General features: G+C 34.1%; 1 protein-coding gene across 7 annotated transcripts in view; it reads left to right on the forward strand.

Annotated features, from left to right (window-relative positions):
• Nucleotides 1-20317, forward strand: part of NBEAL1 (neurobeachin like 1) — a 150306-nt gene that overhangs the window by 57226 nt on the left and 72763 nt on the right. For all 7 annotated transcript variants that reach the window (XM_088794483.1, XM_088794487.1, XM_088794482.1 and 4 more), the window contains 14 exons: nucleotides 338-436; nucleotides 526-1106; nucleotides 2337-2469; nucleotides 3097-3216; nucleotides 5571-5874; nucleotides 7990-8075; nucleotides 9692-9781; nucleotides 12249-12417; nucleotides 12848-12981; nucleotides 13499-13658; nucleotides 13790-13892; nucleotides 14517-14673; nucleotides 16859-17017; nucleotides 19341-19500. In XM_088794483.1, coding sequence (XP_088650609.1) covers nucleotides 338-436; nucleotides 526-1106; nucleotides 2337-2469; nucleotides 3097-3216; nucleotides 5571-5874; nucleotides 7990-8075; nucleotides 9692-9781; nucleotides 12249-12417; nucleotides 12848-12981; nucleotides 13499-13658; nucleotides 13790-13892; nucleotides 14517-14673; nucleotides 16859-17017; nucleotides 19341-19500 — 2455 coding nt within the window. The remainder of the gene's footprint in view (nucleotides 1-337; nucleotides 437-525; nucleotides 1107-2336; nucleotides 2470-3096; nucleotides 3217-5570; nucleotides 5875-7989; nucleotides 8076-9691; nucleotides 9782-12248; nucleotides 12418-12847; nucleotides 12982-13498; nucleotides 13659-13789; nucleotides 13893-14516; nucleotides 14674-16858; nucleotides 17018-19340; nucleotides 19501-20317) is intronic.

Below are 20317 nucleotides of genomic sequence, written 5' to 3' on the forward strand. Positions count from 1 at the left end.
TATTTTGACTTCGTGTAATACTGCATTATTTACAAATAAAATGAAGAAGGTAAAGGAAGTGTCATTTGACCTAATCAGTAAGTAATACAATAATTTTATAATATACAACTATTGCTAATTTCATTACATTTTGGCAGATTATTATAACATTGTGTTCCAGAAGGTATATGGAGTTTACTTTAAGATAAAGATACGTTATTTGAGAAAACAGATATGTTGAACTCATATTTTTAAAAATAAGTTAATTAACTTAAATGGGAATTCAACATTTTAAAAAATTTCCAATAATTTCAGTCTTTGAAAATGTGCTTTGATATGTTGACTTTCCCTCCCCTAGGAAGTATTTAAAGAAAGAATTGGTTATACACATATGTTTGAGGTATTAAAATCCCTGGGTCAACCATCACTGGAACTACTTAAAGAACTTATGAATATGGTGAGTTTTTTTTAGCTTTATTTTAAAAAGTTCCATTTTCTTTACATCAAAGATGCTAACTAAGCTTTGTCTCTTATGTTGCCTTCCAGGCTGTAGAGGGTGACCACACTTCAGTTGGGATTTTGGGCATTAGTAATGTCCAGCCTCTCTTGCTTCTTATCCAGTGGCTTCCAGAGCTAGAATCTCATGACCTGCAGATCTTCATCTCTGATTGGCTGAAAATAATTTGTTGCATTAATAGGCAGAGTCGAACTGTTTGTGTCAATGCAAACATGGGAATTAGAATCATTGAAACCCTCGATTCCCATTCTTCCCTTCATCGAACTTGTGCTGAGAACCTGATTGCACTCCATGGTTCTTTGGGGAGTCAGTCAGTGAGTTCAGAAGAAATACGTCGACTACTAAGACTGCTGAGGGTGGATGAATCTGAGTGTATGCACCCTTATACAACTCCTGTGACTCGAGCAATCCTGACAATGGCCCGAAAACAAAGTCTAGAGAGTGCACTGCAGTATTTCAATTTGTCACATAGTATGGCAGGAATTTCTGTGCCTTCTATACAGAAATGGCCAGGGTCTGCCTTTTCCTGCAATGCTTGGTTTTGCTTAGATCAAGATCAGATGACTCTTGGCAGCGCTAACAAAGGAGGAAAAAGAAAACAGCTGTACAGGTACTGGTACAAGTTATGGAATATAAATGAATACTGTCATATGATATATGCTGTGATTCTTTAAACAGGAAAAAGCTTTTCCAAGCATCTAGTTTTTAAATGTACAACAATATATCCGAAGCTTCTTCATCCTTAGGGTGCACACAGTTTAATTATGTATTTTTTTGCTTTCATAATAATAATTGTACATCTTAAATATTTTGCTAATTGAGTTCTGAGGTCAGTTTAAAAACAAATTTCTTCTTAAAAGTACTGTAAAAATGGATAAAAAAGGAATAATAAACTTGAAAATGAATGGTAATCTTTCTTTTTTGTTGAAGGTGCTATATAGTTATACAAAGGACTAGAAAACCTATATGTATGTACACCCAGACTGTTACTTCAGTAACGATTTTTAATATGCTTTTTACTTTTTTTTTCTTTTCACTTTTTGATTTTTTAAAAAATATTTTATTGGGGAAAGAGAACAGGACTTTATTGGGGAACAGTGTGTACTTCCAGGATTTTTTTCCAAGTCAATTTGTTGTCCTTGCAGTCTTAGTTGTGGAGGGTGCAGCTCAGCTCCAGGTCCAGTTCTGTTGCTGGTTGCAGGGGACACAGCCCACCATCCTTTGCGGGACTTGCACCAGCAACCTTGTGGTTGAGAGGACACGCTCCAACCAACTGAGCCATCCGGGAGCTCAGTGGCAGCTCAGTTCAAGGTGCCGTGTTCAATCTTAGTTGCAGGGGGCACTGCCCACCATCCCTTGCGGTAGTCGAGGAATTGAACTGGCAACCTTGTGGTTGAGAGCCCGTGCTCCAACCAACTGAGCCATCTGGGAGGCAGCTCAGCCCATTGGCCCATGTGGGAATCGAACCGACAGCCTTCGGAGTTAGGAGCCTGGAGCTCCAACCGCCTGAGCCACTAGGCCATCCCTCGCTTTTTGATTTTTAAGACCTTTATTCATGCTTTATGAATCTTATTTGGAAACATTTTGAAGATTTGAAAGTTTATAGCTTTATTATAGTTTGCTAATGGAATTCCAGTTATAAGGCTACCTTTTACTCTTATGCCAAGAAAAGATTTAAAAATCATCTTTGAAGCAAGGTTGGACTGATGTGTGGCAATAGAATGTATGTGCAGTGTGTTTGATAAAGCTACTCATGATGACATTATGGTTTTGTGTGCTTCAGTGATGATAAAACTGAACAACTGACTTCAAAAGTTCTGATAATAAATATTTTTGTTAGTTTTTTTACAGGAAGTGGCATGGGTTTTGAAGCTTTTATTACCCATTCAGGTATGTTGGTTGTAGCAGTATGCACGAAAAGAGAATATGCAACAGTTACGCTTCCTGACCACAGTTTCTGTGACTCCCTCTGGGTAAGGCTTTAGGGTATCACATTTAGTTTCTTGATTCTTTCCTTTAAAAAACATATTTGATGCATGTACATCAAGTGTTGTCAGCTGCTTTTTGAGAGTTGATTAATTTTCACTTTCTGTTCATGTTGAAGTTCATCTATAAGAAGGTTAATACCATTTATCATCATCATTGTAAATTTCCCAGTAGTCATTTTTCTACTAAAATATTAAATGAAATGTTACGAGTTATTTCAAGTTTTCTCGAATCAAATATGATTTTGAATTTCAAATAAGTTGTTAAAACACATAGATCGTTTAAAGTGCATTTCTGTTGCTTTTCTTAAAATATAAAATGATTCTCGTTAGAAAAATTAATTTTAAAAAATACTCATAGACTTGTAAAGTGCAGAAAAGATACTGTTAGAGTTATGTGTAGATTTTCTAGACTAGACATCAGTGCTTTTAAAGTACTACAGAAAAAATGTTATTCACTTTGAGATCATCGTTTTTAATCAACATTTAGTTATGCTTACTCTTAAAGTTCTGCTATTCACATAAGCTGGTTATAGAGTAATATTCTGAAAACATCTGTCATTCCAAATACTTAATGTAATTTTCACTTTTTAAATATATGTTTTCCTTTATCAGCACAACGTAACCATAGTTCACATGCCTGGAAAAAGGCCCTTTGGTCAGAGCCTCGTCTATATTTATGACAATGGACAGCAGAAGGTCTCTGCTCCTCTCAGATTTCCTGCCATGAATGAAGTAAGCTCATCTAACCTACTCTTTTTTTCTTTAATTTTTTTTTTAAATTGGGGAACAGTGTGTTTTTCCAGGACTCATCAGCTCCATGTCAATCTAGTTGTGGGGGGAGCAGCTCAGCTCCAGGTCAAGTCGTTGTTCTCAGTCTAGTTGTGGAGGGCATAACTCACTGGCCCATGGGGGAATAGAACTGTCGACCTTGGTGTTATGAGCACTGCGCTCTAACTGCTGAGCCAACCAGCTGCCCCTAACCTTTTTTTTTTTTTTTAAAGTTATTTTTCTGTGTTTTTCTTTTTTTGTTTGTTTGTTTTAAAGATTTTATTGGGGAAGAGGTACAGGACTTTATTGGGGAAGATTGTATACTTCCAAGACTTTTTTCCAAATCAAGTTGTTGTCCTTTCAGTCTTAGTTGTGGAGGGTACAGCTTAGCTCCAGGTCTAGTTGCTGTTGTTAGTTGCAGGGGGCGGAGCCCACCATCCCTTGCGGGACTCGAGGAATTGAACTGACAACCATGTGGGAATCGAACCAGCAGCCTTCGGAGTTAAGAGCATGGAGCTCCAACCGCTTGAGCCACCGGGCCAGCCCCTAACCTACTCTTTATGGGATCAATTGATTGAGAACTGTTGAAAATTTCAGTTTAATATAGAAGGTTCTCTTCATTCTAAATGTGTGCCCATAAATTTTAGTGTTTTCTATGTACTAAGATATAGTAAGTTAATATTCTGTTAGCCTGTCATCATTAGATGAAATCAGACAACATCTAATAAAGAAAAACAATTCAAGGAAGAAACAATATAGTTAAAGGCTTAAAAAAAGGCTTGTAACGGAAAGCCAAAGAAATTGAATAAAGCAGAGCAAAGAATTGTTTAATAAAGCTCTCCAAGAATATGAAATACTTAGAGACTTATGATGGACTCATTTCCATCTCCATTGAATTTGAAACAATAATGAAGAAACTTTAAACTTTTACATTGTAGTTAGGTATAAGACAAAATATATTCACTAGACGAGGACTGCGGCGGGGCAGGCCGGTTTGGCTGCACCTGAGGGGTCGGGGAGGCGGGGACTTCTGGGAAGACAGCTGAGGGTTGGGATTGGGGGTGAATTTTGTTGCTAATATTTAACTTGTGCATTGTCCTACTTACAGTTTAGCACATTTAGAACAAATGTGGGTTTGAACTTTGAAACTATTACTCTGCATATGTGGAATCCTATAGTAGTGACTTAACTTTTTGGGTTTTATATTTCTCATCATTGAATTGGAGATAATTATAACTGGCAGGGCTGTCGGGAGGATTAACAGATATATCTAACTTAACATTGTGCCCATAATAAGGGCTCAATAAGTATTAGCCATTGATAAGAATAATAAAAACCAAGGGGCTGCACAATATAGGGAAAAGAGCTGACAAAGACCAAAGTCTACTCATGCTCCCCTGAACTCTTTTTTAACTTAGCCTGCTTTTTAGACTTTCGTGGTTGTCTCTGCATTGTCCAATTTTAGCAAAAATGCTGCTAAGTCAGTTGGACCAGAGCCCCCACCCTCCATATCTGGTTGGATTCTTCATCCTCTACCATCTGGGTGATGTCTGATCACCCTGGCCTTGTTAGTTTAGCCAGAATTCCCCTTATCCCTGACATTTCCTCCTAGTACTTTTCCATACACTGACCTCCCAGTCTGCTCCTTCGTTATGAATTCCAACTTGCCCATGCCCTATTCATACTTGAGCCTAATCTCTCGCCCCCATTGAAAGATGCTATGGCAGTAGACCCTATATCTATTGATATAGTCTTCCCTTGAAAATGTCTTCTTTATCGTGTTTTTAAATAATCTCTTCTTCAAAAAAAATTATTTAGTAGAATGACTCTTAAAGAACATTAATGTAAAAATTTTTTGAGAATATTTAGATAATTTTGAAAGTACCTTTTCTGAAGTTAAAGGAATGGATTGGATTACTTCCCAAGTCCTAGGATTCTAATTTCTTATTGCTGTTCATCTCAATGACCTTTTCAGGATAACCTTTAATTAGCATCATTATACTGATGTGTAATTCTCTGTTTATAAATTTGAAGGGGGAAAATTAAGTTTTCTCTATTTTAGAATATAAGTAAAATTGTTAAAAACTTTTGTTAATATGTACTCATTAAAAATTCAAAAGTATAAAAGGATATAAAGTGAGTTATAAAAGTAATGCATCCAAATCATGTAGGCCAAAGGTAACGTCTGTAATGATTTCTTATGTGTACACATATGATCCGACAAATGTCTTTGTTTGCTTAATTTTATTTCATTTTAAATGAATGTAGAGATTTAATTAAAATTGTATAATTTGTTTTGTTTATGTCTTAATTTTTAGCCTTTTATTTCTTGCTGCATTGGTTCAGCTGGGCAAAGAACGACCACTCCCCCACCATCCCAGATCCCAGATCCACCTTTTTCTTCTCCCATTACCCCTCATCGGACATCATTTGGAGGAATTCTGTCCTCAGCCTCCTGGGGAGGAACAATAGAAAAATCAAAATCGATTACCAAATTGATATCAGCGGGAACTCAAGACAGTGAATGGGGATGTCCCACATCTCTGGAGGGTCAGCTAGGGTCTGTTATCATCTTCTATGAAGCACTACAGCCTCCTCAAGTGAAGGCATTATATTTAGCAGGTGAGCATTTACAGTCATACTGTTTAAGTAAACTTAGTTTTTTCCTGTTGCCTAAATCTGAAAAGTGTATTTGTTTTAATGGAAGCTAAAAGGGAAGAAAAAGCCTATCACACACCATACCTTTTCCCCTCTTGGCTTTATTGAGATGTTATTTGACATACAACATATGTATTTTTAAGGAATGCAGTGATGATTTGATATACATGTATATTGCAAGATGATTGTCATTATAGTTAATACCTCTGTCCCCGCACATTATTACCATTTTTTATGCGTGTTGATAATGTTTAAGATCTACTTTCTTAACGACTTTCAAGTATCTTGTATAGTATTATTAATTATAGTACACTGTAATTCTTTTGGTAGGCATAAATAAAGCAAATCTTTGGGAAATATTTCAAAAATCCATAAAGCTGTCCAGTATTAGTCCGTTATGACTGCCATGACAAAATACCATGCACTAGATGGCTTAAACACTATTTTCTTATAATTTTGAAAGCTAGAATTCCAAGATCAAGTTTCAGTCAGGCTTGGTTTCAGGTGAGGTCTTTATTCCTGGCTGGTAGATGGCTGCCTTCTTGGCTATGTCCTCACGTGGAGTCTGTTCTCTCTATATGTGCCAGAGATATCTCTGGTGTCTTTTGTTATAAGGGGCTTTTTTGGATTAGGGCCTGACCCTTATGATGTCATTTATCCTTAATTACCTTAAAGACCTTATCTCGAAATATAGTCACATTAGGGGTTTAATTTCAACATGAATTTGGGGGTACGCAATTCAATCTATAATACTTTTGATAGATTTTATTAAATTGATGAAACAAAATATAAGCCTGTCTTCATAAAAAATTACATGACTGAGTCTAAAATCATGTGAGTCTTATTTAAAAGCTTGCAATTTTTATAACATATATTAATATACCTGAAGAATTCATGAAGACAGTAGAATTAGGAGTCTTTAGATAAAATTATGAACTGTTTTTATTTTGGCTATGATTTTAAATATGCATGGTTATTGGATCATAACTATTTTCAAAATTATATCTGTGTTTTAGTAGATTGTTCAGGAGTTAAGCCTCTGAATAGTCATGTATATTAACTCTGCACAATAGCTTATTATTTGTCAAAATTTCTTTTTTAGATTTCAGGAAGTTTTGAGGTAAATGAGACTGTCTAGACTTTCAAAGTTTAGACCCTTGTCATTACTTTAAAACTTACCAAAGTATTTGAAGTTGGTCTTCATAATCTAAATAAATAATATAGTGTAATTATCACAGCTCTATAGTTTGGATTTTGTTCTTACAACTTTTCCTACTTATAATTCTATTCTTATAAATAATAATTATTTATTGTCTAGTGTTCATAATGATCATTTTTAATGGATGCATAATGTTATATTGGATTCATAATGCATGATTTACTTAGGCTGTTTATAGTTTTTAATGTTGACTAAACATCAAATGTTAAATATGATGAACCGTTCTACTTACTGTTTTTTTTACTTATTTTGATGGATATATTTATGACAAATTCCCAGGATAAGTTTTCAAAGTATGTGAATATTTTTTTGGCTCTCAATACATGTTACATAATCAGTTTCCAAAAGATACATACCAATTGACAGTCCCTACCAGTAATATGTAAGTGTATCAGATTCGTCACAGCCTCACTAAGATGGAATGGTCAATACTATCTCCTTCATGTTTTTGATGTAAAATGGAACTGTGTTTTAATTTGCATTTCTTCGATTGTTTTTTTTTAGTTAAGAATTTTTCCTACTCATTTGCTATTCCGTTTCTAATTAGTAATTATTTTGCTATTTTGTCTTATAAATTTGAGTTGGTTTACGTTAGATAAATTAATAAACTTTGTTATATTGATATTATTAGTTTTATAAATTTCCTTTCTGTAATGGAGATTGATCCATCCCTCCCAACTTTTCTAGGTTTTGGGTAAACTGAAAGTGATATAAAAATAAAGTACATTTTGGCTAGTGTGTATTAACTGTGTTATATGAGCAGCTTCAAACAACTTAATTTTAAATTTTGTTCTGATTATGCAGAACCGAAGAGGCCATAAGTATTCAATGATATGTGTGTGTGTGTAAATAATTTACAGGTCCAAACTGTTTAAGTCCTTGGAAATTTCAAGAGTCTGACATGGCTGACCTGCCTGGTAATGTCCTTCTTCACTACACTGCAAAGGTCAGAGTAAATACATGGACTGTCCATTTAGTTGTAACTATGCTATGAACTAGAATTCCTTTTTAAATTTGTTTTGTCATTTCAGAGGATAATTGAGAAAGAGAGGCTTAAAGTGCCATTAAAAATTATTTAAAATAAGTGCAATATAATTTTATGAACATTTTTTTAGCTACCATTTATTTGGTGTTTACAATATATTAAGCTCTATACTAAATGCTTCACATGTATTATTTCTTTTAATCTTCACAAAAGCTCTGAGGGTTATATGGCATTAACTGTATCTTTTCTAAACTCTAGTTTTCTGAAACTGAATAAAGATTAGTAATTTGCCTAGCCTAATAATTCTGGTGAATTGCCAGCCTGTTTAATGCATATCTTTAGCCATTATACAATATTTCTGTGTTGGAATTATGCATAAAATATAGTGTGGGCACAAAGGAAGAGTGGTTTGTTCTTCCAGAGGTTAAATAGCATAGAAAGGTGGTTTGATTTGTGTTTTAACAGGTAACGATGAGAGAGGATGTGCAAGGCACAGCGTGCGCAGATTGTAAGCCTGGGTTCTATGTGTATTTGAGTGCAGGGCACTAAGCAGGAGGAGCAGATGGCCAGAAATGAGATTAGAGGACAAGTGGAGGCCAGGTCATAGGAAACCTCCTGTGCCAGGCATTGGATAGGATTTTAAGCAAAATAGTAATATGATCAGGTTTGCATTTTAGGAAAAGGTCTCAACCTGCAGCGTGAAAGTTGAATTAGAAGGATAGAAGACTGGAGGCAGCCAGACCACTAAGAGATTAGTCACAGATACACAAGTACTAAGGTAGTAACAGGAGAAAGACATTTCTGTCTCTAAGACTAATGTAGTTTACATTGAATTAAATGTAAACTCAATTTGCATTTCTTTTATTAAAGCAATTTTTCTCAATTGTGTTAAGAGGAAAAAACAGCCACATCATCTGTGCTAACATTTGTAGGTTTCTTTTTTTCCTTTTGGAATGGGGATTAAATTCAAGGATGCTTCAATTTGCAAATTCAGAGACTGAATGTGAAGTTACCCAGTTTATAAACCTTTTTGGAAGTTAACAGATAACTAAGTTGCTAGAGTTGCAGACTGAGCTCTTAATCTGAATATAACTAGAATTGTCAGTAACATGAGGGAAAATAATGTCTTATGCCTGTGATTGGATTTTTGTAGTAATATTGTAATATATTTTTCTGTTCTGTGGTTTTTATATCTCAGACTTTAGTCATATTTTATGTGTATCATGAAATTGTGCCTAGGGAAGTACTAATGGGAATAAAACATTGAATTTTTTAAAAAGTCAAAAATCTGTTTTCTTATATTGGCTTAGAAGAGAAAATATTTTAAACTGTGATTGGTGAATAAATGTGATTGGTGAATAACAGATGATAAGCAGCAGTGATGAGTGAGTACTTTAGGAACCTAGTCCCTGATTTTTTAAAGAGACAGAGAACAGTAATACTAAATATTGTAGGCATCTTATCACTGACTATACTATCTACCTTTTAAGTATATGGTGAAGTGTTCCATATAAGTTAGGTTTGTGTTTTGTCTTCATTGTGCTTAGCTGTTTGCCATATTTTTCTTTTATTCTTAGGCCTGCAAAAATTCAATCTGCCTTGATTTATCTACTAATTGTTTGCATGGAAGGTTAACAGGAAACAAAGTAGTGAACTGGGACATTAAGGTAAGTTAATGAAAAATGAAGGACAACATATTATGTAAGTTTGTGGATCCTTTAGAAGAGTTTAATCTTAAGCATCACCAGGTTCATCGGAATGACAAGGCATGGTTAAAATGTTTGCAGGCAAGATACACAGTTTGAAGCATGAACAAGCAAGTAGTTGAATGACTGGAATTTGCTTAAAACTATGTAGTGAAGCATAGTTTTTAAACTATACCATGAGTTTAACACTTTTCATGAGAAAAATATACTGTCTTAGTTAATTGCTCCACTTTTTAAAGTATTTAATCCCTAAAAATATGTGGCAGATTTCAACCACTTCTAACCTTCTCAGAGACTTCGTTGATTATCCCTTTTCTCTTGAATTACACACTTCTCTCTGTCTGTGGTCTCCTGTCCATCCGCTTTAAACAAACTCAGATCTTTCCTCTTGGAGGTTAAGGAGTAATTTTTCTTCTTCCTCACATGCCCCTCTAACTATGATGTCTTGTCTGCCTGTTTTATGTGCCTCATATTTTTGTCTCAACTGGACATATGTCTTGCTTCTATCTAGAGACCTTTATTTACTTTCTTAGACTGAGTTAACTGCTCTTATCATGGGTTCCTGTAGCACTTTATCACTTACTGTTGTGAATAGTGACTATTTGCTTCTTTGATTCTCCAGTAGTCCTTAAGAACTTCAAAGGAGGGACCACCCCTTTTTTCACAGGTCCCTGGCACAGGAATATGCAATAACATCGGCCACTGAGTGATTAAATTAGTAAATGCTGTTTGGGCTAAAATGAAATACTTTTTTTTTTTTAATTATTAATTAAAGTTTATTGGGGGTGACAATGGTTCCTATTTCTAAAATATACTACTGTTTTCTTAAAAGATATCTTAAACAGAATTTATAGCTTAAATAAAATCAGAAGAAACATAAGAATATAGGGAACTTGCTGGTAAATCAGCAAATAACACCTTTATCTTCTAGTCACTTAACACCAATCAAATATGCTTATTCTTTCAATGGAGCAGAAATCATTAAGATAATTCAGCCTATGTAAAAATGAATCCCAGGGGTAGCCGGATGGCTCAGTTGGTTAGTGCGAGCTCTCAACAATAAGGTTGCCTGTTCAATTCCCACGTGGGATGGTGGGCTGCGCCCCCTGCAACTAAAGTTTGAAAACGGCGGCTGGATTTGGAGCTGAGCTGTGCCCTCCACAACTAGATTGAAGGATAACGACTTGAAGCTGATGGGCCCTGGAGAAACACACTGTTCCCCAATGTTCCCCAATTAAAAAAAAAAAAGAATCCATCAATTAGTATTAATCTCATGTTACTTGTGGGGTATAATACCTTTTTCTCTTTGACTTTGAGAGAAGAACACTTATTCTTCTCTGTTAGAATAGTAAGATTTATGATCTGTTTGTCAATTCATTAGTTAACTTTTGCTATCACTTGTAAGATTGGTTTTACAAGGCTAGTTCTATGTATTACTTATATATTGAAAACTGATTATTTATGCCATACGTTATACTTGAAAATCAAAGCAGTCTTTGTTGCCTTGAGTTACAGCTATATGGAAATCAAAAAGAACAAAATTATTAAGAAAAAGACGATTGCATTTTTATATTGCAGCAAAATCAAAGACAAAAAAGTTAAGTGAAATGACAATTGGGAAAAAAATACTTGCCATCCAAAAAGCTAATTTACTTACTACATAAAACCCTTAAAAATCAATATGAAAAACAGGCAAAGGATATGAAGAGGTTACTTACAAACTTAAGCTGAGTCTACATGATAATTCAGAACATTGTAGCAGTTAGTAATAACTAACCTTACATAGCACTCACTGTATGTCAGAAACTAGGCACTTTTCATATATTAGTTTACTTAATAACAACTTTATAAAGTGGGAACTAATACTATTCTCATTTAACAGATGAAGAAACTGTCAGAGAAGAGACATTAATAACGTGTCACAGGATTTTGAATATATTTTGTTATGCTATCCACAATAGTCACTTTGAACTTTGGTTGAAGCCACCCACTCCACCTTTTTTGTTAACTTAAAGAGGAGGAATCAGTTGTAGTTCTACTACCAAATACGTTCTTTTTTTCCATGATTTATTCTCCTGTTCATTATGCCTAATTACCTTGTGACTGTTTCCTCTTACATCATTAGTATTACATTATCAAGTCACCTTATGGTGTCATGTTTGGATTGCCTATGTTTGAAATTTCTAAGCTTTGGAAAACAAAGGTACAGTAAAAATGGTCTGGCCTAGTCTCTCCTGAGTATTGGTTATGGTGCCTCCTGAAGCTGCTCTTTAAAGCATATGCCCATACAAGGTTTTCTTTAGCTTAGACTATCCTATACATTGCCTAAAGATTTAGTAAATTATATAACCTCTTACATGCTGTGTAGATATTCATGAAAAAATTGCCTATGTTTTATAAGATTAAAAATTGTAATTTTCTTTTTCAGGACATCATAAACTGCGTAGGTGGATTAAATGTACTCTTTCCTCTATTGGAACAAATTAGCCACTCCAGTGAAGGACAGATTTTTGAAGGAATGAATGAAAGAACAGTTTCTGAATTGATGACACCTGTAGAAGGAGATTGGGTGGTATTGACCTCCACAAAGGCATCAGGTATTAAGATGGAATTAATTCAAAATAGTCATTGAGAAATTTGAGAATTAATTGAAAAATGGATTAAAATGTCTTGCTACCATTAGGAAGAAACTTAACCATTTGTAGCTGAAGTAGCCCATTCCTACTTTTACTAATGTAGTTCAGGAAGTTCCTCTATCTGTGGTCAGAAAACTTATGATGTTGGTTTTACTCTTGTTTGTATACTTAGTGGAAATATGACAACATTCTTAAATATGGTAGAGAAAATATTTACATGCGCATAGAAGTGTACAGTATACAATTGCTGCTTTTTCTGATATTTGTGTTCTACATGAGACCTTTGGAGGCAAATTCCTGAACCAAATTCTTTGTGTTACAATGTGCATTATGATATAGAAAATGTGATATAAAAGTGATTAATTACGATAACATGTTCACAATTCCACAGAGTCAAGACTAGAGAGAAGTTTAGTTGCAACATTTATACTGATTATGAAACACTTTATTCAAAGACATCCTATTAACCAGGACAATCTTATTCACTCCCATGGAGTTTCCACTCTTGGTGCCTTACTTCAGAAGGTGAGCTAGTCTAACGTTATATAGGTATGGCTGATGATTGTAATTAGCAGTTAGCTTGGAATTCTGTCTTCTTAACATGTAAATACATCTTTTTGAAATTACTCTATTATAGCTTTAGTTGTGTTAGTGCATATAATTTATTTTACAAGTAGATTTTATAAACTTCTGTTTTTATATATATGTGTGTGTATGTACACAGACACACACACAAAACCACTTTAAAAATTTCTGTTGAATTGCTTTATATAACTACTTATCTTACGTAACACTGTATGATCGTTGAAATACAGGACCTTGTTAGTTTTGGTATTTGGGATATTTGATCAATTTAAGACTCTTATTTTAAGATTATGACATTAAGAAAATATATTCTGGCATGACTGCAGAAAAATTAATGTTTAAATTGTTTAAATTTTTCTAACCAAGATTTTTATATTTAGTAGATGTCCTGAATAAATTATAACTTAATGACAATTTAAACTGAACTTTACAGAACTCTTTTCTGTTTGGATTTCAGGTGCCAAGCACCTTGATGGATGTTAATGTATTGATGGCAATTCAATTACTAATCGAACAAGTATCATTAGAGAAAAATATGCAGCTCTTACAACAAATGTATCAGTATTTACTCTTTGACTTTCGTATTTGGAACCGTGGAGATTTTCCCTTTCGAATTGGTGAGAGCAGGCTGTTGATAAATTTTATAACTATAATAAATAACTATAATAACATTGGTTAATAACATTTTATAACTACATGTGTGACTTTATTTTAGGTATATCATTTAAGAGTGAACTTTCTGTTTTAGGTCATATACAGTATCTTTCCACCATCATCAAAGACAGCAGGAGAGTTTTCCGAAAGAAGTATGGTGTGCAGTTTCTCCTAGATATGCTTAGGATTTATTATGGGTATGATGTCCTTACATTTTCTCAGTTTGATACTGTTTTCTGCCTGCTACTTGATTGAAACATCTAGATTGTTTATTTTCCAGCAATTCTAATATTCTTTAACTTCAGCGAGGCAGGATAGTGTGGAGGTTAAAATGATGAACAGTGGATCATATATCTTGGGTTTGAATCTTGTGTTTCATTAATTGTCCAGCTATAGATAACGTACTCAACTTTCCTGCACTTAAGTTTTCTGGTCTATGACAAGGAGATAATGAAACTGACATCCTATGGTTGTTTTGAGGATTAAAATAAATGAGTTAATAATGAATAAAGCACTTAGAACTATCTGCCACATAGGGAGTGTTGCATAAATATAAGCTGTTTTTAACAATTTATGTTTTTGTTATTGAAACTCCTAATTTAAAAAGGTTTTCCTTAAATAGAAAAAGAAGCCAAAAATACCAAGAATTCTTTTTTTTATTAGATTTACTGGGGGTAATAACATTGGTTAATAACATTGTATCATGAATTCTAATAATTACATATAAACATCTTTTTTAAACTAAGAATTCTTTCATATAAAAAAGTACAAAAATATAAACATTTGAATTTCAATTCTTGCACTTTTACTTTCTCTTTCAGGAGTGATTGTAAATATAGTGAGCTGTCTGTGGATGATATTCGAACAATAAGGACTTCTTTGCATGGACTAATTAAATATTTTCTGTGCAAAGGTGGAACTCATGAAGAAATACAAAGTATTATGGGTTTCATAGCTGCTATTAATGAAGAAGAACAGGTATTATGTCAAGAAAAGTCTATTTTTTCTTTTTAACATTTAAGTTTCTATATCATCTTCTTTTAAACATATACATCTATAATAAACATATTTTAAGATTAAATGTATATAGTGTCACATACAATATTACACAGTTAAAGAAGTAAATTTTATCTCCTAACTGAAAGTTTAACAAACTAGATGGCAGTGCAATAAAATATTTTAATGAATTAGAAAGTAGTACCGTGTTTCCCTGAAAATAAGACCTAGCCGCACCATCAGCTCTAATGCATCTTTCAGAGCAAAAGTTAATATAAGAGGGCCGACCCAGTGGCTCAGGTGGTTAGAGCTCCGTGCTCCTAACTCTGAAGGCTGCCGGTTCGATTCCCACATGGGCCAGTGGGCTCTCAACCACAAGGTTGCCGGTTCAACTCCTCGAATCCCGCAAGGGATGGTGGGCTCTGCCCCCTGCAACTAACATTGAACACGACACCTTGAGCTGAGCTGCCGCTGAGCTCCCGGATGGCTCAGTTGGTTGGAGCGCGTCCTCTCAACCACAAGGTTGCCGGTCCACAACTAAGACTGAAAGGACAACAACTTGAAGCTGAACGGCACCCTCCACAACTAAGATTGAAAGGACAACAACTTGACTTGAAAAAAAGGCCTAGAAGTACACACTGTTCCCCAATAAAGTCCTGTTCCCCTCCCCCAATAAAATCTTTAAAAAAAAAGAAAGTTAATATAAGATATTAGATTTATATTATATTATACCATATTATATTATACCTGGTATATTATATTATTATATTATATTATATTATATTATATTATATTATATTATATTATATTATACTATGTTATATTACATAAGACCCATTCTTATATTATAGTAAAATAAGACCGGGTCTTATATTAATTTTTGCTCCAAAAGACACATTAGAGCTGATGGTCTGGCTAGGTCTTATTTTCTGGGAAACAACGGTATGTGAAAATAGTTGCTTTGGCAATTCTGAAGCATATTTTCATAGGTCACATAATGTAATGTTTACCTATCATCAGAGTTATTGGGCAGATTTCTAACATGAATTTTAACATAGGTTCATAAAAATTTTGCATAATGAGTAAATTATAAATGTTTTTTTCAATTTTAAATATTTAATATACATTATTCATGTATACCTCAGAACTACATTTTAAAACAATGGTCTTCAGTCAGCTTTACCTGGGAATTTTTTAGAAATGTAATTATACTGCTGAATCAAACCCTCCAGGTGATTCTGGTGCATGGTAGAATTTGAAAACCACTGATATAAAATAAACAGACTGGTAATTACTCTTCCCATTTGCATATTTGGAAGTAGATGTTCAGAGAGATTAGGTAACTTAAAAAGTCACACAGCTGATAAACCTGGTATTAGAACCCAGGTATAATTACTGCTGTTTCTTTGCTCTTTCTGTATATCACTCTCAATATCAAATTTGAGCAGCCGTAATTTATGTTGACTCAGATATTTTTCCTGCGATCATGAAATATTCATTGCCTACGAAGTGGTTACGTGACTTCATAATTGCTATTATATAGATGAGTTAACTTTAGCTATTTTCCTATAAGTTTGGCCTACTTCAAAAGCTCATTAGAATAATGAGTAGCCATCTTATTTCATGATAGTTGTACTGTTACCTGCTAAGATTCATTGCCAATGATATTTTCTTGGTCATTTCAATCAAAGAATTATTTATTGAAAACTCACTGTATACATAGAGTAATACTAGACATTGTAGGTTTATAACAATGAATGAATTATCATTCTTTTAGCCTAATGTATGCAGGGTTGGATAAGAGAGGTTTATAAATAATTATGAAACAAAAAAGAGTATGATAACATCTATAAGAGAGATATAAAGTCCTATGAGGTATTCTTAGGAGAATATTACATGTTAGGAGACCAGGAAAGGCTTAATGGAAGAGATGGCTTTTTACATGGACAAAGTAGGTAAATATGGTAGTGAGAAGATATACAAAAGAAGACAGAATAAGCCAAGAGCATAATGGAGGGAAAGCCAGGGTTCAGAAGACATCAGATAATTCAGTTAAGTTAGAACATTAGGGTTTGTAGTATTTAGTTAAATAACTTTGTGTTTTATGATTTTATTTGTGTTTCCATATATGAGTGTTTTTTTGTCTTGTGTTGTTTAATTTTAAAAGCTCCTTGGAATTTTAGATATACTCTTAAGTCTCCTACATACCAGCCCAACTAGAGGTCAACTGTTCCTACTGCTGTTTGAACCAGGAAATGCTGACATACTCTATGCCTTGCTCTTAAATCAGAAGTATTCTGACAGACTAAGAGAAATGATTTTTAAGGTATAAACATTTCTTAAATGTCTTTCTATTTGGGGGTATTTGTGGGTATATGAATTTACTTGGAACATAGCCATTTTAAGAATGTGAATTCTTTTTTCATATCTTATATCTAATTTTAAATTGTCAAATTTCTATTGACATATTTTACATGTGTTTGTTTGCATATTTAAAAGCTAATTATGTTGTAATCTGACCAGTCATTTCAGTGGAATATATTCTTTGCCATACTGTCCTCAGTATAAAATCTCTCATCTGCCTTTTGACTTACAATGGCTCTACATGGCAGATCAATAACTAACCTTATGTATAACTCACGATTTGTCAGGCACTAAATACTTTTCATATACTAGCTTACTTATTCCTCACAACAACTTTATGAAGTGAAAATATCCCCATTTTATAGATGAAGATACTGAGGCAGAAAAATAGAACATATTTTATTAAACTAGCCAGAATATCCAAAACTTCAAACATTGGCTGAAGTCACCCAATCCACCTTTTATTTGTTAACTAAAAATAAAGGAGTCACACATATGAGGTGTGATCAAACTATATGGTGAAAGTTTAAATAACAATTTATTACCGTAAAAGACATTACCATTAATCCCCCCTCAGTATACCCCCTCTCTCTGAACACGCTAATCCCATCATTCTTGCACTTTCTGAAAGCACTTCTGAAGCCCTCTTTTGTGAGTGTCTTTAGTTGTGCTGTTGCGGCTACCCCAAGGTCCTGAATCATTTTGACTTTGGGGAAGAGCCAGAAGTGGCATGGTGCCAGATCCAGTGAATAAGGTGGATCTGTCAAACAACACACCGTAATGTTTTTATTTGACAGAAATTGCCATATCAGAAACAATGTGTGACACGGAGCGTGTCCGATGTGATAAAAAACCATGGTGAATGCTGCTGCTGAGTGCCACCCAATAGAAAGGCAGGGATCTTCAATACAGGAAGTGGCGTGTCAGACCTTATTAATGGTGTGTGAGAAGCTTCAACTTTTTCAGTAGAATCAGTCGGGTGTGAGCTATGATTGAGAGAAGGTGTGTTTTAAAGTGTGCCATAAATCATCCTCCATCATGACAACACTCCGTGTCATGTATCACTTCTGGTATACAGCAATTTCTGTCAAATAAAAACATTACAGTGTGTCCTCATCCACCTTATTCACCAGATCTGGCACTGTGCGACTTCTGGCTCTTCCCCAAAGTCAAAATGATTTAGGACATCGAGGCAGACACAACAGCACAACTAAAGACACTCACAAAAGAGGACTTCGAAACTGCTTCAGAAAGTGGCAAGAACGATGACATAAGTGTGTTCGAAGCGAGGGGGAGTATTTTGAGTGGTATTAATGGCAAAGTATCTTTTACTGTAATTTTTTTAAATTTACATATTCACTGTATTTTTTGATCACACTCGCATTTCTACTGCCAAATAAATTCTTTTCTTTTTCCATGATTTGTTTGCATGTTCATTGTACCTAATTGCCATGCAACAGTTGTTTCCTCTTATATCATTTGTAGTGTTACATTATAAAGTCTACTTATGAGGTCATGTTTGGAATACCTGTTTGAAATCCTTAAACTTTGGAAAACAAAGATGCATTAAAAATGGTTTAGCCTAGTCCCTCTTGAGTACTGGTCATGGCGACTCCTGAGGCCACTCTTTAAAACATCTGCCCACACAACTGTTCCTTTATGGAGATTAAATGTTATTTCTTCAAAAATGTGCTAAAGGGATTGTTCATATTGTTTTGCAAAGATTACCCTTTCCACATAGGGCTTCAGTATCTCACTTTGAACAACGTTGATCTTACTCCAAGAAGTATGGGGTTACTAATTCATTCTTCCATTTTAGCATATGGATGGATGGGTTGCTTCACAAAATGTTTCCTTGTTATTGAAAATTAGTTTGATGACTGTTACATAAATGGATTACTAAATTGATCTAGAAGTATCTTTGTTCTCTTTCAGAACATACCTTTGTGTCTCTTGCAAACTATAGGGTTTGTTTCTATCTATGCCTTAGCCATTAAAAGAAAATTTTAAATTATTTCTTTCATCTGCTAAGAAATACATGTAAACTAGAGTTTTTGACATATTATGTGTGTTTCAGTCCAATTTATTTTTAAATCCACTTTAATGATAGTATGATATACAGTGCTCCTTATTAGTGCTGGATTTTTTTTGTTTTGTTTTGTTTTATATACTTAAAATAAAATTATACTCCATAAACATCTTACACTAATATTTAATCAATACTAAACTAACTAACAAACTGTTCTGAGTTTTCTATATTGAGAAGATTGTATTATTCTGACCAGGTTATGGAGCAAATGTTGAAATGCACAAATGTTTATGAACGAAGCAAACAACGTATTCGACTCAGAGAAGTTGGCTACTCAGGATTGGGACTCCTTATCAGTGAAGCATCTGTTAATACTTCTCTCATTAAAAACCTCACCAATCAAATCATAAATACAGGTATGACTAAGGAGACAATGCTGATAACTTTTAAGAAATGTTCTTCATAGTCACATAATTCTATGATGGTTCTCAATTTTTTTTTTCCCCTGAAGGTTCTTTTTTCCTCCTTACTCAGCTTGCTTTTTTAAATTACCTGCTATTTGACTCAGCAGGGCTTTCCTTAGGTGTTGTTTCTCATGTCTCCCTAGGGCAAACAGTGCCTTACTTAGTAGGCCCCCAGTGAATGTTTATTGACTTAGTGATTAGAAAATAATTCAGTCTGTGTAACAAGAAAAGGACACTAGAGAAAATATGTATGAAGTAGTCTATCATTTTTCTTTATGGAGCTTAAATTCTTAAAGTCAAAATTAAAACTAATTTCAGATATTCTTTGTTTGATAAACCATTTTTTTGGGCATACTACAAACTGTAGAATTATAACATGCTGAGAGTTCAAAAGGTATAAGATAAGTCTCTGTCTTGAGTGTTTTACCATCTTGATAAGATAAAACATGTACATAAAAAGATAAATAATAGTCTAAGTTCCAAGCAGTATGGACAGTATATTCAGGCAACCAAAAGAAAAGAGTAGTTATTTAGGGTTTTCTCAGAAAGATATCAAACATTCTGAACCTACCGTTTTTGTGAAATTTGTACACACAATGGAATGTTAACCATAAAAATAAGGACATCTTGCCATTTGCAACAACATGGAAGAAACTGGAAAGCACTCTGCAAAGTGAAATAAGTCAGATAGAGAAGGACAAATACTGTATGATCTCACTTATATGTAAAATCCAAAAAGTCAAACTCAGAGGGTAGATTGGTGGTTACC

The sequence above is a fragment of the Rhinolophus sinicus genome, chromosome 17 (assembly GCF_057876585.1).
Source record: "Rhinolophus sinicus isolate RSI-liver-muscle chromosome 17, RSI-T2T, whole genome shotgun sequence".
NCBI lineage: Eukaryota > Metazoa > Chordata > Mammalia > Chiroptera > Rhinolophidae > Rhinolophus > Rhinolophus sinicus.